This window comes from Mesoplodon densirostris, chromosome 4 (assembly GCF_025265405.1).
Source record: "Mesoplodon densirostris isolate mMesDen1 chromosome 4, mMesDen1 primary haplotype, whole genome shotgun sequence".
Classification (NCBI taxonomy): domain Eukaryota; kingdom Metazoa; phylum Chordata; class Mammalia; order Artiodactyla; family Ziphiidae; genus Mesoplodon; species Mesoplodon densirostris.
In genome coordinates, this window is record NC_082664.1 from 155,110,027 (window position 1) to 155,137,123 (window position 27,097).

The window sequence follows — 27,097 nt, forward strand, 5'->3', positions numbered from 1 at the left end:
AATTGATGATTTAAATTAAAGAAGATAGGGCTTCCCTGGTGGCGCAGTGGTTGAGAGTCCACCTGCCGATGCAGGGGACACGGGTTCCTGCCCCGGTCCGGGAAGATCCCACATGCCGCAGAGCGGCTGGGCCCGTGAGCCATGGCCACTGAGCCTGCGCATCCGGAGCCTGTGCTCCGCAACGGGAGAGGCCACAACAGTGAGAGGCCCGCATACCGCAAAAGAAAAAATTAATTAATTAATTAATTAATTAAAGAAGATAAAACAGTTCTTGACTGATTTAGAAAGGAGAAAGAAAAAGAATTTCCAACCAAGAATACTCTCCCGGGCAAAGTTATCATTCAGAATTGAAGGACATGGCTTCCCTGGTGGTGCAGTGGTTGAGAGTCTGCCTGCTGATGCAGGGGGACAGGTTCGTGCCCCGGTCCGGGAAGATCCCACATGCCGCGGAGCGGCTGGGCCTGTGAGCCATGGCTGCTGAGCCTGAGCATCCGGAGCCTGTGCTCCGCAACGGGAGAGGCCACAACGGTGAGAGGCCTGCGTACCGCCAAAAAAAAAAAAGAATTGAAGGACAGATAAAGTTTTCCAGACAAGTAAAAGTTAAAGGAGTTCATCACCACTAAAGCAGCCTTACAAAAAAAGTGTTAAAGGAACTTATTTAAGCTGAAAAGAAAGGGCACTAATTTGTAACAAGAAAATATGTGTCTCACTGGTAAAGGTAAATATTTAGTAAAGGTAGTAGATTATACACTTATAAACCTAGTATTAGGTTGAAAGAAAAAAGTAGTAAAAATAACTACAACAGTTAGTTCAGGAATACACAAGATAAAAAGATGTAAAATGTGACATCAAAAACATAAAACAGGGGAAGACTAAAAATGTAGGGCTTGAGAATGTACTCAAACTTAAGTTTTTAATCAACTTAAAACAGACTATTATAAATATGTTATATGTAAGCCTCATGGTAACCATCAAGCAAAAACCTATAGTAGATACACAAAAAATAATGTGAAAGGAATCTAAGCACATCACTGAAGAAAGTCATCAAACCACAAAGGAAGAGAGTAAGAGAAGACTAAAGGAACAGAGGAACTACAAAAGAGCCAGAAAGCAATTAACAAAATGGCAATAAGGTCATACCTATCAATAACTACTTTAAATGTAAACAGACTAAATTCTCCAGTCAAAAGACACAGCAGGTGAATGAATTTAAAAAAAACCCCAACAGGGCTTCCCTGGTGGCGCAGTGGTTGAGAGTATGCCTGCCAATGCGGGGGACACAAGTTCGTGCCCTGGTCCAGGAGGATCCCACATGCCGTGGAGCGGCTGGGCCCGTGAGCCATGGCTGCTGAGCCTGCGCGTCTGGAGCCTGTGCTCCGCAATGGGAGAGGCCACAACAGTGAGAGGCCCGCGTACCGCAAAAAAAAAAAAAAAAACAACCCAACAACACAAGACTCATCTACATACTTCTACAATAGACCCACTTCAAGTATAAAGACACACACAAAATGAAAGTGAACAGATAGAAAAAGATATTCCATGTAAATGGAAACCAAAAGAAAGCTGGGGTAGCTATACTTATAACAGATAACATCAACTTTAAAACAAAGACTGTAACAAGACAAAGGACATTACGTAATGATAAAGGGTAAATCCAACAAGCAAATATAACATTTGGATATATTTATGCACCCAATATAGAAGCACCTAAATATATTAAGCAAACATTAACAGACATAAAGAGGGAAACAACAGCAATATAACATGAGTAGAGGATTTTAATACCCGATTTACATCAATGAACAGACCAGCCAGACAGAAAATCAATAAGGAAACATCAGCCTTAAATTACACATTACACCAGATAGATATATAAAGAACACTCTATCGAAAAGCAGCAGAATACACATTCTTCTCAAGCTCATATGGAACATTCTCCAGGATAGATCATATCTTAGGCCACAAAATGAGTCTTAAATTTAAGAAAATAAATCATATTGAGCATCTTTTCTGACCACAATGTTATTAAACCAGAAATCAATTACGAGAACTGATAAATTTACATGTATGTGGAGATTAAAAAACATGCCATCCAACAACCAACAGAACAAAGAAATCAAAAGAGAAAGTAAAAAACACCCTGAGACAAATGAAAATGAAAATATAACATGCTAAAACATGGGATACAGCGAAAGCAATTCTAAGAGGGAAATTCACAGAACGTCTATCTCGAGAAACAAGAAAAATCTCAACCTAACTTTACATCTCAAGTAACTAGAAAAAGAAGAACAAATGAGGCCCAAAGTTAGTAGAAGGAAGAACATGACAAAGATCAGAGCGGAAATAAATGAAATAGATTAAAAAGACAATAGAAAAGATCAATGAAATCAAGAGCTGGTTCTTTAAAAAGATAAACAAAATTAACAAACCTCTGGCTAGACTCACCCAGGGAAAAAAGAGGACTCATAAATAAAATCAGAAATGAGAGACATTACAATTGGTATTAAAGAAATACAAATGATCATAAGAGATTACTATGAACAATTACATACCAACAAACTGTACAACCTCGAAGAAATAAATTCCTAGAAGCATACAACCTTCCAAGACTGAATGATGAAAAAACAGAAAATCTAAACAGACCGTTTACTAGTAAGGAGATTGAATCAGTAACCAAAACCCTCTCCACAAACAAAAGTCCAGGACTAAATAGCTTCACTGGCGTATTCTACCAAACATTCAAAGAAGAATTAATACCAATCCTTCTCAAGTTCTTCCAAAACACAAAAGATGAGAAAACACTTCCAAACTCATTTTACAAGGCCTGCATTACCCTGTTATCAAAACAAGACAAGGACACCATGAGAAAAGAAAATTACAGGCCTGAAGAACACAGATGCACAAATCTTCAACAAAACATTAGCAAACCAAATTTAATAATATGTTAAAATGCTCATACACCATGATCAAGTGGGATTTATTCCAGAGATGCAAGGATGGTTCAACATCCGCAAATCAATGAATGTGACACAGCACATTAATAACATAATGAAGGATAAAAATCATATGATCATCTCAGCAGATGCAGAAAAAACATTTGACAAAATTCAACATCCATTTATGATAAAAATTCTCAACAAAATAAAAGTCATATGTTTACAAGCTCAGAGCTAACAGCATACTCAACAGTAAAAAGCTGGAAGCTTTTCCTCTAAGATTCAGGAACAAGACACTTTTTCCATGCTTATTCAACATAGCATTGTAAGTCCTAGTCAGAATAATAAGGCAAGAAAAAGAAATAAAAAGCATCCGAACTGGAAAGGAAGAAGAAAAACTGTCACTACTTGCAGATAACATGACATTATATATAGACAAACTTAAAGACTATACAGAAAAACAGAGTAATAAATGAATTCAGTAAAGTAGCAGATACAAAATCAATACACAGAAAACTGTTCTGTCTATACACTAATAATAATCTATCAGAAAGAGAAATCAAGAAAACAATCCCATTTACAACTGCATCAAAAGGAATAAAATACCTAGGAATGAATTTAATCAAGGAGGTAAAAGACCTGTATGTTAAAAATTATGACTTTAATGAAAGAAATTAGAGATGACACAAATAAATAGAAAGATATTCTCTGCTCGTGGATCAGAAGAATATTGTTAAAATGTCTGTACTACCCAAAGCAATCTATAGATTCAATCCAATCCTTATCAAAATTCCAATGGCATTTTTCACAGAAATAGAACAAACAATTCTAAAATTTGTATGAAACCATGAAGGACCCCAAATAGCCAAAGCCATCTTGAGAAAGAAAAACAAAGCTAGAGACATCATACTCCCTGACATTACAAAATTACCAGTAATGAAAAACTGTATGATACTGGCACAAAAACAGACACATAGATCAATGAGAAACAGAATCGCCCCAAAATAAACCCACACATGTATGTCAACTAATTTATGACAAAGGAGCCAAGAAAGGGGAACGGACAGTCTTTCAATAAATGATGCTTGGAAAACAGTACACAATCAGCTCCATGGCTGAATCTGGCAAGAGATGAAGGTCAGACAGGAAAGTCCTCTGTCTTTTTGACTGACTAAAATCTATTTCCAAGAGTATAACTTTTAAAAAATGAATCTTATGCCTCATGATGGGTGAAATACCCTCTATCCACTCAGAATTTCCCAACAAAGCCAGAAAAAAAAAATGAGACTATGAAAACATATGCTCCTAAATCCCATTTCCTTCCATGAGATGCACAGGATAATGACTGAGGCACAGTGGGTGCCTCACGGGCCCCACACCCACTAAAAGGCTGGGCTATAATACTTAACACCTGGCTCTTGACCTCCATTGCTAATGGAGAAAACACTTTCTTTCCTACCTGCAATTAAAAGAGCATTATCATCATAAAAACTAAACTGAAAGTTAAAAAAAGGTAATCTAACCTCACACATAATAACCTCAGACATAATATAAGCCATTTTGGTGTTTTTGTTATGAAGCTTGTTTCTTTGCAAAACTGTAACAGAGAGTGTGAAAATGACCTGAAAATTTGCTTTCTCTGTCTCTAATCCGTGGAGCAAAGAGAAAGGAACTCTCTGGTACAGTTAACTATTTCCAAGTTTATGGACTGCATTAATGGTACTGAATAAAGAATTAAAGAAAAGTTTGTTTCTCTTGCTTTCTGAAAAAGCACTTTGGAAACAGATTCTGTTCCTTCTGAGTGATGCATGTCAAAGAGTTCTGATATACATTCTTTAACTACCAATCCTTCTTGAAAGCATTAATTTAATTAATATACATTCCAAGAGGTAAAATCTAACATCTTAGAGTTATAGTCACTAATTTTTTATATCACTTTCTGGTTTTTACTCAAAAACATTTAACAAATAGTAACTTCTCATATTCAAACCAAATAATTTTCCTATAATATTCCTTTCAGGTTCCATTTATTTCTGTATTAGAAACATAAGGCAACACAAATATGAATCGGCCACCCTGAAGGTGACAGTTGTGTGCAGGCACAAGCAAACAAAAGGTGGATAAGGTGGATAAGCCTCACAGGATTACCGTAAGTGAGGATGTACAGAGGTTTCCCATTCGTGTCCATCGTGGTCAAGCACGGGGCCTTTGGTGAGATGGTCCCCCATCGCTGTAACGCTGCTTCTAAAGATGGGGGCCAATTTGTAACCACACCCAGCTGTTCCCCACGCATCGCCAACATTTGGGCTCCCTCTGGCTTTGGCTGGTTTGGATCTGGTTGTTGAACTAAATACATTTGAACACAAAAGGTTTTCAAGAAAAACACATCCATATTAGCACAATCACTTTTTTATTCCTTTTAAGGAAGCTAGAAGACTTACACTTGAGTTAGAAATTTATTAGAGGACAGGAAACATGCACAGGTGTTTTTCTAGAATTAGAGCTATGACTGACACATGAGCCTCATGGATGTAACAAAAGCACTTAATTCTTACAATTTCCAAGGCAAAGTCAGGGTGTGGAACTTAGGGAGACCTGAATGCATTTATAAACTGACAAGTAAAACTATGCATTTTAACATGCCTAGAGTCTAGGATTGCAATAGCCATGTTTAAAACATCGGTTATCGACATACACTAGTAATAATTGACTCCAAAGAGCTCAAATCTTGCTGAATTATATTTTCCCCTTAAATACTGAGATGTAAATCTGAATTTGCTACAGCTACTATGAATAACTAGTACAGCACATATTTTCTTAAGTATAACAAAAATAAACGCCCCATAATAAAAACCATTTGCCCAACTCTTTACATAGGTAAGAATCTGAGAGATTATTCCCACTTCTGGGAAAGGTTTCTCTTATAGTTGATGATTCACAATTTCCACCTGCTGGCTAGAAAATCAGCTATGTCTTACTTGTGGTATAAAGAGCAAGAAAATAAGCAGTTTGGGTTTGATACAACAAGCAGTACTTTGTTTCAATTTTAAGTTGTTTGTGTTAAAAGGCTCAGGACTGTTCAGGGGTTAAGAACGCCAGCTCCTGAAGCTGTCACGAGGAAGGTGAGATCTGCCACGGCTCACTCTGCATTCCTCTAAAGCCTATTCAGAGAGAACGCGATGCTGCAAGCTCAGGTTGTCTATGATTTATCAACACCAGCATTCCTGTAGCCTCAAGGAGTCCTTAGAAACAGGCCTGGCTCACGGGACAAAATCGCATTCTGCTGAGAGTGACACACAAATGGTATCAACCCAACTGTGCTGGGACTGGCGTATCTTTAAAGGGACCTTGGGGAATAGTACCTACAGTTTCTAGGCAGGATCCCTGTCTTCCCAGGAACACCAAGATGACTGTTCTTAAAAAGTCTAACAGCCTTGGGAGAAAAACACTATACTCTATAGGGTCACAGAAACACCAGAAGAGCGGGTAGGAATGGGTTCTTTCACCTTCCAGCAGTTCTTCAAAGTCATCGACGAAGAATTCCCGCAATGGTGGTCGTTTGGGTCGTTTGAGGGTGTTGACAAGCTGCTGGATTTTTGCTGATACCCGGCTACTTACAGGCACTCCTGAAAAACAGAACCATGGGGCAAGTGGACTGACTGTGAGCATGAACCAGCGTAAACAAGCAGCCACAGTAAAAACAGCCGTGACAGCACATCCTGCCCCATCTCAGGGCTGGGAGCCCCTCAGTGTCACCTAAGACGACTGCTGCTCAACGAGAACATTCCTAGGTGGACAGTCTTAGCATGTGACCTTGCTAGGAAGCCTCGAGAGAGCATAAAGATGTAGCAGAAATGATTCCCTTTTACACTGTGAACTGTCCTGCTCTGGTGACCTTGGGAAAAACTCCGGACAATAGACTGGGCTCGGTCCCGCCTCTATTCCTAAAACAGGGTCTGTCATCTCCTTATTAATACCGTCTCAGGGTCCCCTGTGTCCTTGGGGGTCAGAGAGCTGATTAAGCAGTGAGACCCTCCCCAAGTTCCAATCTCCCCTGAGTCCACCTGTGCTCAGCCTCCAGCTGCCACCCCTGCAAGTAAGGGGACTCAGGTTCTACAAGTGCCGCTGGCAGGCCTTGTCCTCTTGCAGGTAATGGCCAGGTCCCTCCTATATGTCTTTCAGACCCACTCTCCTGAGTGAACATTTAGGCAATGCATTCTAGAAGCAGAGCAATTAAAAGTCTCTAAATTCAGTTTCTGACATAATACAGAACTTACATATATTTATCCATGTGTACTGAGAAAAATAGACCCAACCGTATAATACATTTCTCATGACAATGTGACATCGTTTTCAAAACTGAATAAGTGAAATGATCAATGAAAAAGGCATGAAATTTAAAAAACTTTACATAACCCAAATAAATGAAAAAATGGAGCACCAAGATGCTAAATCCGTAACTGGATCACATGCACTCTCTGCAGGCAGATTTCATTCCTGCTGAAAAGTGCTTGGAAACCTGAACCTGGTAAGTACGAAGGCCTGGAACCTTCACAGTTCTCAGACAGAAGAACCATGACCAGAGAGGGTCTTTCCCATGCTGACCGAGGCAAAGCCCTTCCTCCACGGCACAGTGTCACAAGAACAGAACTCAGCTTTTGGAACGAGTATGACAGAATTCAAGGAAATTTTTCTATCAAATAAAAACCATTTTAATAGATAGTCTCAAAATACACTATGGGCACTTTCAGAATTGAGACATTAAATATTTTACAATCTTGAAAATATATAAAAATATACAACCCAGAATTCTCACTATCTAAACACAAAATTTCCCCATTAAATAGTCCCAGTTAATCTGGTTTGGATGAACCAGAGATCATTTCACAAGGCCACTGGTGCTCCAGCTTAATTTAGAACACACACAAATCATCCTAGGACCCAGCCCAGAGCTTCTGATGTGTTAGGTCTGGGGTGTGGCCCAGAATCTGTTTTCCAACAAGTGCCCCATGTGGTTCTGGTACGAGACACATCACAGCACTGGCCTGGACAATACATGAATTTACCTGGGGGAGCAGGTGAAGATGATGAACTTCAAAGACAACAAAGTTACTAACATGGTGATGAGAAGAGTAACAGTAATGACCAATTCAATAAACAATGAACTTAGTAGAGGACTAAAGCAAACCTTGATACTGAGAAGCATTCCAGGGAAACCAATCATACTGGAAACTGGAGTGACTTCAAATGTACTAACAGAGAACTCAGAACCCAGCGACCTTGGGCTCTGACCACACTGAAGAGGCATCTGCCTTTTAGAGGCTGGGTCCAGGCATCCTCATCACCTCATCTGACCACAGTGAAGAGGCATCTGCCTGTTAGAGGCTGGGTCCAGGCCTCCTCATCACCCCCGAGTCACAGTGTCACGGACACAAGCATAGTGGGATGGATGGCACACAGAGGCTATTTTGGCCATCTTCCAAGAAAATAATGCTTTATATCATCATTGGGTTCCAGTCTAACTTTCATGACTCTGGAAGGTCAAGGAAAGCAGAATAAAGCATGAAGTTCATGTTCGAGTCTGTCACTTTAGAATGGGTAACAGGAATATGTCAGAGCATATACCAAGATGAAAGATTCAAGGAATAAGAGAGAACCCGAATGGCTGTATTTATCAAATCACCAATACTTTTTCCAACCTGGAGGAAAAAGGACCGTCTTTCTTCCAAAGTCTAAAGCACCATTCTGCCCATCTCTGTCCATTATTTTGGTTGCATTTAGCTCCATCTTGCCCTTCCAAGTAACCATTCACAGTCTTAACACCTGCACTAATTTTCTAATTGTGGAATCAACATTATTCATTAGCAAAAACATCAGAATTTTATCAAATCTTTTTCTTCTCATGACAAAATTCCTACAACGTTGACATTTTTCCTACAAGGAATAATTCTTGGCCCCCTTGGAGACATTTTGCACTTCCTGTAACTATGCCACCTTCTAGGGAGGCTCATAAAGAACCTGATGAGTCAATGAGCCGACTGTGTCACTAGAAGAAACACATCCAGTCAGGGCACAGAAAGCATGTTAGCAGAACTTAGAATTTACAAAGGAGGAAAAACTTGCTGGAAGACATACCATCGCCAGTCTCCATGAGCTCGGCATTGCCATACTTTGGGGCTGTTCTTGACGTCATAGAGCCCTGCGGCCTTTCTACTTGTATTGAGTGTTCTGAGGTGTAAGTGGTTACATCGGGAGGTGCAGAGTGATTTTCTGTAAAGAAGCAAATTGTAAGTTTTCTGGTTATCATGATACAGTTATTGTGAAGGCTACGTAAGCAGTAAGGTTTCAAAAATGCCACATCCTAAGAAGAGAAAAAGATTCTGAATCAAAAACTACTATAAAAATCTCAGCATAAAGATGATCTTTACAATAATAACATCACTACAGGTGTCACATCAATGAATCACTGTAGCACTTTAATTAAAATAATGTCTTCAACTGGCCAAAGGAAAAAGACACTGTAAGTTATGTGTTCATAAAAGAGTAATTTTCTTGTCAGTCATAGTAGAGGCAGTTAAGAGCTCAAGCTTTAGATGCAGAGAGCCTGGGGTTTGAATCCCAGTTCTGCAAATTCTTGAGACCTTGGAAGCATCCTGATCTCTATACCTTGGTTTCTTCATCCATCAAATGGGAACAATGGCAACTACCTCCTTGTTGGGTAGATTAAATGAGTTAACATATGTAAAGTACTTAGAACATTTCTTGATAGAAGGTGAACATTTAGGAAATAGTAGCTATTTTATTATTTGTCTTAGCATGAATAATACTGAACAGTCCAGTCATTCAGAAAACACCTGTTTACATCTAATGTGTATGGGGTGCCGTGTTCTGCACAATGAAACGTACAGCAGGCCTTCCCCATAACATTATTTGATGATAAAGTTAAGCACTTAAATGGTTAAATGGGGAAAGCATGACTTTGTATTTATTAAATAAGACATTAAGGAGAGCATGTCAAATGAGAATGTCCAAGTCATTTTATACATACTAAGTTCTAATAATGAGTATTATACTATTAATTTTGATTTGTTGATCCTTACTAGATAAAAACTTGTCAAGAGTCTATAGTTCCATGTGACAGAAGCACAATATTTTATGCTGTTAAAAGGGGAGCAGGTACTGGAAGGCCTTTCTCCTCTGTACACTGCCCACCTTGGCACTACACGTGAGGGCCAGTTTAAACTGTGAAATCACTAACATTAAGCACAAGAGTGAGGAAAAACAGAGCACCGAAGAGATCACATAAAGGACGCTGTTTACAGACTGCTCTAAACTAGAAGCCGGGGCGTGGCCTGTCGACTCCGCTGGGAACATACACGTTGGGGACTCAAATTTTAGCCGTTCTGCAAATGTCTAGAAACGACCTCGAGAAGCCCACGGGTACTCATTTGAGGGTGCAGGTAATTTTAACAAGTAGGCAGATTGGCAAGTACCCAATCCACCAGAAGTGAAGACTGACTTCTGTGTCAGTGAGCCTGCGTATGTTAAGGGACATTACACTGAGTGAGACTTGAGGCCAAGGAATATTAATCTGAATTCCTAAGCAAGCTTCAAACATAGCAATCAGCGTGACCAATGCAGGTGCTTGGACTCGGGAGACCCTCAGTCCTAGGCACACTGACCAGTAAGTGTGTGGAAATGTGCACGGGGGCTGAGGGCTGGGCCGCCAGCAGTTGCCCAACTGGTCCTCAGGTCCGCGTCTCAGAGCTGATCACCTGGGACTGGTTACTGACCTTCCTATGCCTCGGTTCCCCATCCTGTAGAAGGGGGTGACAATGACAATGCCTACCTCTGAGTTACAGTGGGGATTACATAGATAAACAGATACAAGCACTGGCGTCACCAGGCACACAGAAAGACATGCTAGGAGAGGAACACATGGGCAGCTCTCTGCACCAACAACTACTCTTCCAGGGTCTGAGCCTGGAGATCTCTGTGAAGATAACAATCGGCATCAGCCCCTAAACACAGGCCATCAGCAGAGTCCAGCTCCCCATTCCTCAACTCCCTGTTCCAGGAGTGTCCAGCCTGTTATGGACTGAACTATGTCTCCTCAAAATTCACACGCTGGAGTCCTAATCTCCAGGACCTCAGAAGGTGACTGTGTTTGGAGATGGAGGTCTTTAAGGAGACGATTAAGGCAAAACAAAGCCACTAGGATGGGCCCTAATTCAATCTGACTGGTGCCTTATAAGAAGAGATGAGGACAGAGATGCCCAGAGAAGACGGCTGTCTACACGCCCAGGAGAGAGGCCTCAGGAGAAACTGCCAACACCGTGAGCTCAGACTTACTGCCTCCAGGATTGTGAGCCACTGAATGTCTCTTGTTTAAGGTGCTTTGTTATGGCCGCCTGAGCCAACTGACACACACCCTTAAGGGCAATTTCTTAGATCTTAGCCCAGAAAAAGAGTACCTGTGAGAGGGAGGAGGGTGCGGCTGGGATGCTTTATCAGATCACTGAGGGGAAGAGCAAGAGGGAGAGAAGAGGACCGTTCAAATGACCTCTTTAATATTTCAAACACTGCATTCATTCTTCTCATCTCCTCTACCTGTGCTTTTGCCAAATAGACTTTATTTCATGTTTCAAAATGATCTAATTCTCCATGGCTGAGCAGTTAACTCCCCGGGGCCCCATATTTCAAACAAAAATATAATAGATGCCAATGTATGATGAGCAACATTTCAAATTAGCCACATAAAACAAAAGCAGCTAAAATGTAAGTTCACTGCGTTCCGTTTTACTCAGGTTTACTTGTGTTTACGTTACGCTGTAGCTGCATCATTGGTGGCAGCCACTGAGTCTTTGTGTTGGGCAGCAGACGTACTCACTTCCACTTTGAAGTTGGGAAAAATAACGATTCCAATACATCTGGTGATTAAAAAATAGGAACAGTGACAGCTGCATGACTTCAAAGTGCTTTCCAAATTTATGTTAGCTCCTCTCCCCCTCCCTTTCAAACTCCCCACATATGCTGTCACTGTAGGATTATAAGCCCAGCAGCGGGCTTCTGTTAGGAAGCCAGAGAACATTCTTCCATTGCAGTGATATATGGTGCCCTATTTTATTTTAATAAACATCAGGACTCCAAGTATTTAACTCTGTTACCTATCTTCGGCGAATACTGAAAAGACCTTTGTATGTAACAGATGCTCAAGAAACACTTCCTGACGGGTCAGAAAAAGTAGGGTCTGGTTGAAGGTGCAGGGTCAAAGGTCTAAAGTGCTCAACAGCCCCAGGCATGAGGCCAATCAGGTCCACATGCAACAGGAGCATTTCAAAGATTAAGAACTCTCATCAGAGCGGGTTCGTATCTTCCGAGCCAGATGACCCACTGTTCCTTAGATCAATTTCCCAATACTTTCAAAATCAACAGAAAAATGGTGGCCAACCTTCCAGCCACCTATCAGGCGTCACCTCCACCGTGACTGCCCCAGAGCTACTGTGACATCTTTGCATCTGCTCCCTGACAGGTGGGTCCTGTCTCATTCACCCCTCTATGGCTTTTGCTCCCAGCAGCTGACATGGGTTCCTTAAGAATCTGGAATCAAGGCACAAGGGGCAGGTGGGAGGGAAGTGTAATTCACCCGTCTTCCATGATAGTATCTCTGTTTTGGAGCCATCAGTACCAGGGGTCCCATCTCACTGCATCCCCCTCCCACTCCGGATTTTAGTCTGTTACTCTTGCCAACTATACACCCGCTTTGGACAGCTGTTTTGGCCATGACCGTTTCAGGTTACTAGCTGGTCTTCCTGCTCAGCTCTGCATGAGAAATTCCCTGCTTCCTTGAACTAACTCCTTCCTCATCTCCTGCTCTTGCAGGCATCCAGCTCAGCCCAGCTCCTGTGTCCTACTCAGATGCTGAAGTTGTACAACACCCAGCTCATGTTGTTTGCACTCAGCAAATGTTGGAGTAAAAGTTCAAAGAATGAATGAACATAAGAATGAATACACTGGAGCACTTGATGACTAGAGATAACATGCTTATGGTTCTCACAGCGCTGAAAAGCAGCTTTCTTTAATTCTAACTATATGACTGGGAACCTCAGGGATCAGTTGTCAGAGATCCTATCTCCCAACCTGTTATTTTTCAGTCCCCAAATAACTTCTAAATTAAGAGAAGAAAAAGAGAAAATCTGGTTTTCCCATGTAGAAAGCAACGTGCTCGTGGTCCACTAACTGACGATAGATAAGGAGAGACGACTTCAGAGGGACCCAGCCTTCCATCCATCAACAAGGCCCCTCCCGTGTCTCCTATGGTCCATCCAACCTCTACAGTCACTGAGCAGAAAGCGATACAGGCCCTCAGACCACCCGTCCACCCAGCTGCCCTGGCTTCCTAAGATGACATGGCTGTGCCCTCCACATGGCAGCAGAAAACCAGGTTCCTCAATGAAAATATGGAGGTGACACGTGGTGAAAGGCACCTGCAACGATGCTGAGGGAAGGAGCTGGCCTCACGGCAGAGCATCCAGCTTGGCTGCTGGAGACGCTGCTCAGCTGCCTACCGCACCGACCCATCTTCCACACGCAGCTCATGAGAAGAGCAGGACTTCCTCCTTGGTTTCCCCAGGAATGTCCAACCTCCCTGGCTCTGACAGAAGCCCCCAACAGGAGAGCTCTACTTGTGTCTCACCCATATGTCATATTGACACATGACAATATAAGTGAGGATTTATCTCCTTAATCCTTTAATAATCACTCAAGGACAGAACAGTATACTCTGGTTACCTGTGAGAGTGTGTGTGGTACTGCTAATGGTGATTCACAGTTGCTTTTCAAATTTGCAGACTAAACCTGGAGATAGTTAGAAAGGGCTCAGTGGTTCTATATTCAAACATTTCTCTCAGCCAAGGCTCTCAGAGGTTGACTTTAGAAGCATTACATAGGTTCTCAGAACTGGAACGGCCTACCTCCCACATTTATGCCACAAAAATCCATAAAGATGGGATAGTTACCGTTAGACAAATCTCGGGATGTTCTAATATCAGAACAAAAATCTTTAACTTCAGACAATAGCTTCTTGACTTTTATATCTGCAAATTCAAATTCATGCCGAAGGGCTCCAATCATCACAAGCCTGTACAGACCACAGACCCAGTAGGATTGTGATGGGGATGCTGGAACTTTTACTGTTTATGCAAAGTTTAATTGCATTTCTGTCTGCAAGGAGCTCTTGTTCTGTTTTCAACAAGCAGGGCCAAGCTGGAACACAGACACTGAGGAGGGAGCAAGACTGGAGTGTCACGAGCAGGTGCTCCTACACCCGACAGATAGGAGTCTGGTTCCTGCTGACCACTCACTAGCTGGGTGCCCTTGGCATCACATCCACCTTCCTAAGCCTGGGTCTTCTCACCTGTGGAACAAGAGTGCTGCTACTCGCTCCTCACCAAGTCTGAGGGCACAAGCGACACTATACCGTGACATTCTGCAGTGACAGTGACACTGCCATCCTCGCTCTCAGGCCCAAAGGCTCCTGCTCTGCCATTTCTCCCCTTGCGTGGGAATCCTTTCCTCTCATGAGTTCCAAGAAAGAGTCTGTGAAACTCATGGCATTAAGTGTAAATGATTTGAACACTGGGAGAAAGAGAAGAACTGAATAGACATCCTTCTATTTGGTTGGTTGTGTGCACCAACGTGTGAGCGGCAGGCTCCGAGGTATTCCTGCAGCATGGAGCAGGCACTGGATGAAGGGTTAGGATACTTGTGGGTCAAAAATCATTACTTTGATTCTAAGTATAAAATCCAAATAAACAAAATCAGTTTCGAGTGGCAAAAATCCCAAAGCATTTTTGGAGACAAGAAACCGGAGCAGATCTGTGCCCTAACAACATCAACAGTGCAACGAGGACAATATGAACGGGACAGATATGAGGCTGGAAGGGGCTGCAGCACTGAGATGGGAGGTGAGGTGCCTGGATGCAGGGTCCTGGGAGCAGTAATGGAGAGGAAGGAGGCCTGCAAGACACAGGGTAGCCAAACGCTACGCAACAGGGCCTCTGCTGGTCTGTGGAAGGAGAAGCCAAGGATGGCGAGGTCTGGAGCCCGCTCCTGGGAGTGCAGGACCTTGTCAGATGAGCCGACCTGGGGACACAGCGTAGGGCTGAGGTGCAGGGTCAAGAGGCACTCTGAAATGTGGACGGGTGAAGGAAGTACAGATCTGAAGATCGTGAAAGAGCAGATGGCCTCGAAAACTGTGGGAGTGGATGAAATAGGCAAGAACACAGAGAGACGGGGCGGGGAGAGGAGCCACCAGAGGAGAGGAAAGGACAGAGCGGGAAGGAGAACCAGGGTGTGGTGCAGGCCGGGAGAGGAGGGAATGAGTGATCATCACAGCCAAAGCTCCGGTTCACCGGTGGGGGAAGCTAAGATACAAAAGAGAAAAGAGCTGAGCTAGCAGATTTGGGAGGAGCCAGAATCCAGAATGAGGATGAAAAGATGAGCCTTGGGGGCTTCCCTGGTGGTGCAGTGGTTGAGAGTCCGCCTGCTGATGCAGGGGACACGGGTTCGTGCCCCGGTCTGGGAAGATCCCACATGCCGCGGAGCGGCTGGGCCAGTGAGCCACGGCCGCTGAGCCTGCGCGTCCGGAGCCTGTGCTCTGCAATGGGAGAGGCCACGGCAGTGAGAAGCCCGCGTACCGCAAAAAAAAAAAAAAAAAAGATGAGCCTTGGAAAGAAGGAGCTTTCTTCCCCAGAAAAGGAAACATAGCAAAAAATGAATGGAGAAAGATATGGAAACATCTCAGCTGGAAAAGTATCAGTGGTTAAAGATGTTCGACAAGGGGACAGAAAAAGATCCATGGTGACATTCACTCAATTTCAGTATCTGTGCAGATCTCAGCTTTATTACAAACTAAGCAAGACAATGCAGGATTAGAAGCCAGACCTAGGACCTAACTAAAAATTCCCACAGTCATGTTGGCCAGTGAGAGATCCCTCTCTCTCTTAGTACTGTATCACCCAAAGAGCCACAAGAAACACGCAGTAATTGACGGAAGAGTCTCATCGGCCTTGTGTTACCTAACGCAAATTTTCCTTTCCTGCTTACTTTTTCAATAGCGTGGCTTAAAACTCTCTAAAACAGGAGTTGGCAAACTGTGGCTCACAGGGTGGTCTGTCAGCTGCGTTTATAAATGAAGTTTTGCGGGGGCACAGCCATGCCTATGGTTCATGCGCTGTCTTCTGCTCTTGAGCCAGCGGAGTTCAGCAGCGGCCACAGGGACTGCATGGCCCACAAAGCCTAATATCCACTCTCTGGTCCTTTCCTGGAAAAATTCACTGACCCTGCCTTCGAATTATGAAGCTCTAGCTGCAGGGATACCCCAGCCAGGAAGGGAGGTGAGGGTATAGCAGGGAGACCCCAGCCCCAAGTGTGCAGGCTTTGCTAATATCACCATCCTCGGTGTGTAGTTAATATTTTAAGAGTGTAAATGTCTGAAAAGTATTGATAAAGAGATTATAAAAGAATTCTTTGATACTGTGGATGATTATACATAAATAAATTAGGGTAATTTATCACAACAGTGGCTATGCAGCCCTCTGAACAAATTCCCTAGAACACCAGAATCTAGGTCCAGACAACAGCTGCCAGGCTCCAGGCTAACTATGCATGAAGCACATGGGGGCACATCTATCTGCTTACCAGGATCAGATGCAAGAAATCTGATGAGAATTTCCTTGCTGATACAAACCACACACACCAAAAGCAGCATTCATGCTGATGAATTCTAAGATAGTCTGGAAATGGCAATAACTTCTATGAATATCTGGCTAATGACAATACACCCCCAACACATGCAGATGAAACCCGAATGTGATAACATCTCAGATGTGTCCGTTACAAAGGGTGACACAGACCTTACCTATACATCTGGAGCTACAAAATAAGAGAACAGCTCATATAGAAGTCTCTTTAATTTCCTGAATATACAAATTTTGATTCTGAATATACAACAATGTTATCTATTATGCTTTGTTCTTATTTCTTAATCTAGAAATGTATTAATAGTTTCTCTTCAGCTTATCCATTTCTATGTAGCTCACTAATTCCTATAATATGTTACTCTAGTACCTTTTACATGCCTCTTGAAGTTTCAAAGTGTTGCTTTAATTCTCCTGGTTACTCTAAATTATGCTCCTTGACTTTTGATAATGATAAGATATTTCAGAGGTGTTGATCCTTTCCTTTCCAACTGTCTTAAGAACACGACATGCACAGAGGTTCTAAATAAACACCTTCTGGTTCTCTGTCATTGTGAAGAGAGGGCCCTTAATGATGTGCAGGCCCTGTTCTGTCTGAGCTGCAGGGAGCCGTCGCATGGCACGTCCATCTTCTTGTGTCACAAATGTGCACATCTCAGGCCTTAGCATCTCAGGATGGGGAACGTCTTGAGCCCTCATTGTCAGTGTTTTAAGTGTGAATAACAACAAGCAGAGCCATAGGAGGAAAAACCACCTGGACAGGGACTGCATGGTATGCTAAGCCAGCCTGATGGGAGATGCATGTGCAGTGTCCCTGTCATGCTGTCAGGATGGACTCACAAGGACGCAGGATTTCATTCCAACAACCACAAAGCAGAAGTACCATCCACTTGTTACAGCCTCTTCATAGTCTTTAACCACTTGTCTTTCCTCTACCCTTTGGTAGAAAGAGGTTTGGGCAAAAGAGGTTTCTACAGACTCTATCCAAGTACTTCACCTTGAGGGACCAGAGGTACTACAAGTTGGTGGTTTATTTGACCCTAAATTCCTTAAAACACAGACATACGCACGATATTTTCTTATTTGTAGGCTTCTGATGGCCTCAACAAAAGGTTGAACACTGCCAATTCTGACTTTTTACTTCTTTTGCTTTTGCCACAGGAGTAAAATATATATATATATATATAATATATAATATATATATAATATATATAGGTATATATATATAGATTTTTTTGGTGGTACGCGGGCCTCTCACTGTTGTGGCCTCTCCCGTTGCAGAGCACAGGCTCCGGACGCGCAGGCTCAGCAGCCATGGCTCACAGGCCTAGCCACTCTGCGGCATGTGGGATCTTCCTGGACTGAGGCACGAACCCGTGTCCCCTGCATCGGCAGGCAGGCTCTCAACCACTGCGTCACCAGGGAATCCCTGGAGTAAAATATTTTAATTCTCTTTTTCTTATTTTCTTATTTTGCCGCTGCTTTCTTTCAAAATTTTTTTTTCATATTTACAGAAAATTCCTGGATACTCTAGGAACTTATCTATGTGCCAAATTAGAAATTACTGAAATGTCACACACTGAGAAGCTATATTTAGGTTACACTGAGACTTAACGTACCTGAGTAATGCAACCTTTTATAGTTTGGATAAATTTAATTCTCCATGCTATAATTTCCTCCAATATTCCACATGTAACTACATAAAGGGAGAAACAAATGCAGGGAGTAATCTGTTCAAAATTATGTGTTTCTCTTGGTAAGATTCCTGATATTTCCTTAGAAGTGTACTCAGTCAGAAAACACACATTCCTAAGGTAACAGCGAGGGGCAGAGGTGGAGGGAGTTCCATGTCTCCCCTGCCCATGTGGCTGCCAGACAAAGCACACTGACTGAGCCTCGGGGCTATCTCAGGTTCCAAAATATACAGGAAGAAATTTTAGCATCTAAAAATCTTTAATGGTCATATAAATTTCTGTTTAATTTTTATCTATGATTTCAAATAGAGGTTCTCAGTACACATTAACCAGTGTACGTTCCTGAAAACGTTTTAAACTGAAATTTAATACTACTACTTTGCATGTGAGTGTTACTTTAAAAACTGTGGAGAATTTTCCTATTTTCTCCTTTTTACTCGCAATGGGTACAAAGGAAAGACAGTATCATTCCTTTTCTCCCACTAAAAAAGTAGAGCAGGGAATACTGACTTCTGAAGAAGCCAGCAGCTGTTAACGTGAGAACTGGGACCAGACCCAGCCCTCCCAACCGGCTGCCTGTGTCCTGCTGGTAGACAACCAGTCTCACTGCTGATTCTGAAAAGGCTGTTGCTCTTAACCTCAACTTCATGCTGAGCAAGTGCCACTGGGGCCAAGTCCTGAGAAGTCAGTTTGGAATTCCTCTGACTCTGTCAAGTAGCCAATAATCTAGAAATACTTTCTGAGTCTGAGAAGCTGGCAGAGTATTTCATTCATTCATTTCACTTACCTATTTTCTAAACGTGGACTTTTTGGATAAGAAGATAGATGTGGGAGGATGCCGTGCACCTGCCCTGTGCTCGATGATCAACCACTGCACAGGGAGGTGCAGCTTCCACGTCCCTGGATGCGGCTGACTCTGGTCCACCCCATTTGAATAGAGAACATACTGAACCATCTTGGCACCACATTCAAAGCAAGTAATTTACTTTGTGAATAATTTTTTATTGAAATGTTTAAAAATCTCAATCCACAGCTGAAAATGGATCAGACAGATCTGGACCTCATGCTGTGTCTTCCACACCAGACGGATGTGGCACAGTGAGTGGGGGGCTAGGGTGCAGGCAGAGAAACAGGACCCTTACCCCCTCCACGCAACCCCCTGCTCATCCAATATGCTCCTTTCCTCTAACAATTCTCACTTCATCTCCTGTTTTACACTATTTCCGAACACCTTACCAATGCTTCCTAACTCTGTGCTTTTTTAAATACAGAGGATCCCATGTACCATGGAACCTACACACAAAGCAACGTGAACCACCCCGGAAAGCTGAACGCCTATGGCAGAAAACCATATAAGCAGTAGTGATGAAAGCCTCCTCTTCCTAAGTGACTTCCAAAGTAAGGGCAAACTCACTCTGAAGTCCCCAGCCTTGTTTATTAGCATAATTAAAATTTCATTTAGGAGCATATTTTAGCATGAGGAGAAGAAAGCATGTAACCAGATACGGCTGCAAGTTTCTCTAATGAACAAGAACGCATTCCCCTACAAGCAGAAAACTCCTGAAATTATAGCTGTAGGAGACGTCTGGGATGTAAAGAATAGTAAAACCAAGGGTTTCACAAAACAGTAAAACCAACGCAACAAAGCAGCCCAGAAGCGAGAGTGGGGCTCTGTTCTGTCCCTCAGATGGATTCCATGGCCGAGATGCGCAAATAGAGAAATTCCAAAATAAAAAGGGCAGGGTTACTCAGCAGCCACTCAGACGTAAGGACAACGAGAATAACGCAGACGACTGCCCAGCAGGGCACTCACCTAGGTGCGTCTGAGCCATGACGTCAGCCAGCCTGTGGGCGGCGCCACTCCCCCCACTCTGGGTGGAAGAGGAGGAGGTGGTGGAGGTGGTGGAGCCGTGGATGGCCTGGCTGATCCAGTGCTCCATGTTGATGCTGCCCTGGCTGGAGGTGGGGGTCCCCTGGGAGTCGCCCTGCACCGAGCCTTCGTCTTCTGAGCCAGAGGAGGTATCTGTGGGAGGGAGGTGATCAGCCGTGTATCACAGCAAAGAAGCCCCCCCCAGGCTTAGTCCCTCTCCAAACACTGCGAACACAGACCTACCTCCCACACTAACTGATCGACGACCTTTGAACACTCTTGAAAAATTACACACTTTTCAGATGACAAATTATTTTTCACTGTAGTGAAGTCTTCATCCAAAACACCTTACATATATATGCTACAGAAAGTTTTGACATTACAATCTCAGACAAAGACATACTCACCAATTTCCTCCACTTAAGAGTTTGGGGGAGAAACCAAATGTTTTCTGTGTACTCAGACACCAAGCGAGAAGGTCAAGGTGGCGTTTTCTAAAAGACACTGAACTTTCAAGCGTTTCGAAGTGTGATGCTCTGTAGCCCTTCTTTATACCGAGGTGTTTCTCTGAGTCATGTGCTATTTTAAGTTCCATGTGAGTGTGGCAGGTCTCATCCTCCTGCCTCTCCCAACGAATGATCTGGACTTCTCTACCAACCTACATCTAAAGACTCTGCCTCCTCCTTTCGGGAGGACAGTAAATCACCACACTACATTCTGTGATCAAACTAAATGCATTTACTTTTATATTTGTTCCATATAAATTTTTTTCATTGTTTACTTGATTTATTTTGCTATGTATGAAAACTGTGTATCTTGGATTGAGCAAAAACATGTCACTTTTTGCATTAAAATTAATGGAAATAGTATTCATTTAATAACTTTTCACCTAGAAGCAAGGTTTTCAAGAACGAATTGTTGTATACTTGTTATTTAAACTTCAATGTAAGAATGACATTTAGGATCGTACATATAGGTGAGTTATGTGAGATGCCAGGAGGGAAAAAGGATGAGAGTAGCTCTAGAACATTCACTGAGAATAAGTGAAAGGGTAATTTGCCTTAAATCAAGACATAGGACTTTTTCTTTTTTTAATGTTAATTTTGCTGTTTATTCACTCATTCATTCATCAATACTTATTAAGCACCTACTAATGTATTAGTTACTGTTCTTTTTTAAAATTAATTTTTATTGGAGTACGGTTGATTTACAAGGACTTTTTCTTTAACACGGCAATATTTGTAAAGGATATTTACATTGTATTTTATTATCACTGTGACGTGACCTAGGCTGTCTAGAAATTTTTAAAAAGTTTATCCATTAGAAATTTGTTACAGAAGCAACAGTAATATTAGAAGGCCAACAGATTCTCTTCCCTTGTCCTTCCTTTTAAAATAACTTAGAATTATAATTTACATAAAAATAAAATTTATATTTTTGGAATTCAGACCTAAGAATTTTTTCAATTTTTTTTGAAATTGTGGTAAAATACATATAACATAAATTTTACCATTTAAACCATTTTAAGTGTACAGTTCAGTGATGTTAAGTACATTCATAATGTTGGACAACCCTTCCCATAACTCATTTCACCACCATCCATCCACATAACTCATTTCATCTTGTAAAACTGAAACTCTGTCCCCATTAAACAGTAACTCTCCATTGCCCCTTCCCCCCGCATCCCCTGACAACCACCACTCTACTTCCTCTCTGTGTAATTCTGACTACTCTAAGTACCTCATGTAAGTGGAATCGCACTTTTGTCTTTCTGTGACTGGCTTATTTCACTTGGCATAATGTCCTCAAGGTTCATCCACTTTGCAGCATGTGTCAGAATTTCCTTCCTTCTTAAGGCTGAATAACATTCCATGATATGTACAGACCACATGTTGTTATCCATTCATCTGCTGTGGACACTTGGGTTGCTTCCATGTTTTCGCTGTTGTGAATAATGCTGCTGTGAACATAGGTATATAAATATCTCTTTGAGAGTCTCCTTTAAATTCTTTTGGGTATGTACTCTGAAGTGGAATTACTGGATCATACAGTAAATTCTATTTTTAATTTTTTGAGGAACTGCCATTCTGTTCTCCATAGAGGCTGCACCTCTATGCACCTCATTTCCACCAAGAGTGCACAAGGGTTCCAATTTCTTCACATCCTTACCAACACTTGTAATTTTCTGTTCCTTTTGGTTTTTTTGGTAGTAACCATCCTCATGGGTGTGAAGTTGTATCTCTTTGTAATTTTGATTTGCATTTCCCTAATAATCAGCGATGTTGAGTATCTTTAAGTGTAATTATTGGCCATTTGTATATCTTCTTTGGAAAAATATCTATTCAAGTCCTCAGACTTAAGACTTCTGAGAAATGTATACACCCGTATATCCACACAGAACATTACCACCTCCCCAAAAGTTTTCTCATGCCCCTTTACAAATCAATCTTTCATTTCCCACCCCATCTTTTCATAAGAAAACTATAGAACAATATCATTCATGATATAGACACTAGAATCCTCAAAAATATTAGCAAACATTATCAAGCAACATATAAAATGACCAAGTGGTAACCAGGATTACACATATGAACATGAATTAAGGTTAATATGACATTCAAAAATGAATTAATGTTATATACCATATTAGTAGAATAAAGAGAAAAAAAAAGTATGTTAACCTTAAAAGTCAGAAAAAGTATTTCACAAAACCTAACACCCACTCATGATAAAGCCTCTCAACAATGCAGGAATGGAAGGAAACTTCCTCAACCTGATGAAAGGCATTCATGAAAACCCACAGCTAACACTGTATATACTGGTAAAAGACTGAATACATTTCCCCTAAGATAAGAACAAGGCAAGAATGTCCCCTCTTGCCACTTCTATTCAATGTTATTCAGCAGGTTCTGGCCAGTGAACTACAGGGAAAAGAAAAAATTAAAGCCATCTAGATTAGAAAGGAAGTTGTAAAATGGTCTTTATTCACAGATGACATGATCTTATATGCAGGAAATTCTAAGGAACACATGGGAAAATTCTTTAATTAATAAATGAGTTAGCCCCTTCTGCCATGTAAGGACACAGTGAGAACATGGATGACTATGAGGAAGAAGGCTCTCACCAGACACTGAATCTGCCAGCACCAGATATTCTCAGCATCCAGAACTACCTTTGCATTGACAAAGTCATCAATGTGCCCAGCTAATTTTCCAGTTATCCTTGAAGTGGGGGGTGTGGGGGGACTTAATCAAAATTTGTTGAGTGGAGCTTCCAAGAAAGTTCTTTAATGGGGACTGCCTCTGCTGAGAGGACTAAAAGACAATGGGACAAGATGAATTTCTGCAGTGGGTCAAGCACACACAGAGTGAGAGAACCAAGATATCTCTTATCAAAGCAGATAGGCATCAATGCTCCCCCACACCCTTTTCTGGCTGGACAGACTGAAAATTATTCCCACCTCCCAGGGAACAAGCACACGTTGATCTAGTAGTCAGAAGTCAAAATCCAGCCATCCAATCAGTTAGCATGCGTTGTCACTGTGGCAGGTGGTAAGAGTTGCATAGTTATACATCTGACTTCTTAAATTCACAGGGCCACCAAAAAAAGATATGAAATATCTTTATAAGATACTAGCACTGAACAATAAGGGAATGAAATTAAGAAAACAATTCCATCATGACAGTATCAAAAAGGATAAAACACTTAGCAATATATCTAACAAAAAATTAAGACAATACCTAGTAAAATCCCAGAAGGCTTTCTTTAAGAAATTGAAAGCTTATTTTAAAATTTATTTGGAAATGCAAAGGCCTGAGAATAGCCAAAATAATTTTGAGGAAGATGGAGGACGTCATTACCTGATATTAAAACTTACTATGAAGTTACAGTAATCAAGATAGTGATATTAGCACAAGAATAGGCATATATTTCAATGGAACAGAACTGAACCCAGAAATATAGTCTTACATTTATGGTCATGGTCAATTTATTTTTGATGAAGGTCCCAAGACAATTCAATGAGAAGAAGATCACCTTTTCAACAAATGGGCTGGGCAACTGAATATTTACGTATCAAAAAACCAAACCAAAATAAAAAACACAGATCCTTACCTCAGGCCATAAATAAAAATTAATTCAAAATGCAACACAGGCCTAAGTGAAAGAACTAAAACTATAAAATTTCTGAAACTTCCCAAAGCACAATCCATAAAATAACTGATGAATTGAACTTCATCAAAATGGAAAACTCTTAAGCTATGGGTAACATAACAAGTCACCACTAATTCAGTGGCTTACAACACTGCACGTATTTATTATCTTAACAGTTCTGGAGGTCAGAAGTCTAAGATCAAAGTGTTGGCAGGGTTTTATTCCTTCTGGAGGCTTCAAGGGAGAACCCACTCCTTCACCTTTCCTACCTTCTTAGAGCCCACCTGTGTCACGAGCTCATGGCCCCTTCATCGATCTTTAAAGTGTATCCCTCCAACCTCTGGTTCATTATCTTTTTTTTGTTTGTTTTTTTTTACTTTGATACTCTTCCCTAAGGACATTTTTTCCTCCAGTTTTATTGAAATATAATTGATATATATCACTGTATAAGTTTAAAGTGTACAGCATAATCGTTTGACTTACCTATATTAGAAAATAATTACCACAGTAAGTTTAGTTAGCATCCATCATCTCATATAAAATAAATAGAAAAAACAAAAAAATTTCTTCCTTGTGATGAGAACTCTTAAATTTTACTCTCTTAACAACTTTCACATAGATCATATAGCAGCGTTAACTATAGTTATATTGTATATCACATCCCTAGTACTTATAACAAGAAGTTTTTGCCTTTTGACCACCTTCTTCCAATTCCCTCTCCCACCACTCCCTGCCTCTGGTAACCACAAATCTGATCTCTTTTTCTGTGATTTTTTTTTTTTTAAGATTCCACATGTGATTGAGATTACATAGTATTGTATTTATCATTCTCTGCCTGAACAGAGACTTCTTTGATTACAGTGGGCCCACCTGGTTAATCCAGGATAACTGCCCTATCTCAAGATGCTTAACTTAATCATAACTGCAAAGTCTTTTTTACAATATAAGGTAATATATTCACAAGTTCTAGAAATTAGGACATGGATATCTTTGGAGGGGGCCATAATTCTCTCCACCGCAGACAACATTAAGAAAAGACAAACTACAGTTTGCAAATTGTATACCTGATAAAGAACTTGTATTCAGATTATATAAAGAACTCTTAACCAGTGAGAAGACAGACAACTCATTTTAAATATGGGCAAAAGGGCTTCCCCGGTGGTGCAGTGGTTGAGAATCCGCCTGCCAATGCAGGGGACACAGGTTCAATCCCTGGCCTGGGAAGATCCCACATGCCGCAGAGCAACTAAGCTCGTGTGCCACAACTACTCAGCCTGTGCTCTAGAGCCCGTGAGCCACAACTAATGAGCCCCTGTGCCGCAACTACTGAAGCCTGCACGCCTAGAGCCCGTGCTCCACGATGAGGGAAGCCACTGCAATGAGAAGCCCGCACACTGCAACGAAGAGTAGCCCCTGCTCGCCGCAACTAGAGAAAGCCCGCGTGCAGCAACGAAGACCCAACACAGCCAAAAATAAATAAATAAAATTTTAAAAAATAAATAAAAAATAAAAAAAATAAAAATGGGCAAAAAATCGGGACATTTCACCAGTGAATATATACAAATGGCTAACAAGCACACAAAAAGATGCTTAGCGTCATTAGTCATTAGGGAAATGAAAATTAAAACCATAATGAAATATGATTTCATATCCACTAGAATGACTTAAAAAAAATAAGGACAATACCAAGTGTTGGTGAGGATGTTGAGAAACTGGAATCTTTATACATTGCTGGTCGGAATATAACATGGTATAGCCATTATGGAAACAATGTGACAGTTTCTTAAAAGTCAAACATAAACTTACCATAAGACTCATGAATTCCACTCCTAAGAATCTACCCAAGATAAATGAAATTATATATATACACAAATATATGCATATAAATGTTGATAGCAGCATTATTCGTAATAGCTGAAAAGTGGACACAAGCTAAATATCCATCCACTAGTGACTGGATAAACAAAATGTGGCATATCTATCTAATAGAATACAATTCTGCAATAAGAATGAATGAACTACTGATGCTACAAAATGGATGCTCAAAAACATGTTAAAGAAGATACAGAAGGATATATTTTATTAATTCATTTACAAAATGTCTAAAATATTCTTAGAGGTGTATAAATCAGATCAAATGCTCCCTAGGCCTGGGTGTGAGAATGGGAATTAACTGCAAATGGGCACAAGGAAACTTTCTGGGGGGATGGAAATGCTTTAAAACTGGACTGCACCAATAGCTGCACAATCTATATATTTACTACAAGTCATTAAATTATACACTTACAATGTGCTAATTTTATGGGATGTAAATTATACCCCAAGAATGGTATTAAAAAGGAATGTGCTTTCCGCAATAGTTGGGCATAATATTCTGTAAGTACCAACTGCATCAAGTTGGTTGATAGTGTTGTTTTGACAACTTCCTTATGATTATTTAAGAAGAATATTTTAAGAATCTCCAATTATTATTTTTGTTTTTTCTATTTTTCCCTTCATTATGCCAGTTTCTGCCTTATAAATTATAATGCTCTGTTTTTAGGTATATAAATATTCATTGTTATAACTTCCTGGTGAATCGCTCATTTTCCAATATGCAATGTTCCTCTTTATATCTGGTATTACTTTGTCCTGCTGTCTACTTTGTCTGATATTAATGTAGACTTGTTCACCTTCCTATGCTTT

The 27,097-nt window shown here is 41.1% G+C and overlaps 1 protein-coding gene across 4 annotated transcripts in view; it reads right to left on the reverse strand.

The window, feature by feature from the left end:
• Positions 1 to 27,097, reverse strand: part of DIP2C (disco interacting protein 2 homolog C) — a 368,942-nt gene that overhangs the window by 125,429 nt on the left and 216,416 nt on the right. For all 4 annotated transcript variants that reach the window (XM_060097544.1, XM_060097543.1, XM_060097542.1 and 1 more), the window contains 4 exons: positions 20,204 to 20,413; positions 9,072 to 9,206; positions 6,443 to 6,562; positions 5,085 to 5,282 (listed from right to left, as the gene is read on the reverse strand). In XM_060097544.1, coding sequence (XP_059953527.1) covers positions 5,085 to 5,282; positions 6,443 to 6,562; positions 9,072 to 9,206; positions 20,204 to 20,413 — 663 coding nt within the window. The remainder of the gene's footprint in view (positions 1 to 5,084; positions 5,283 to 6,442; positions 6,563 to 9,071; positions 9,207 to 20,203; positions 20,414 to 27,097) is intronic.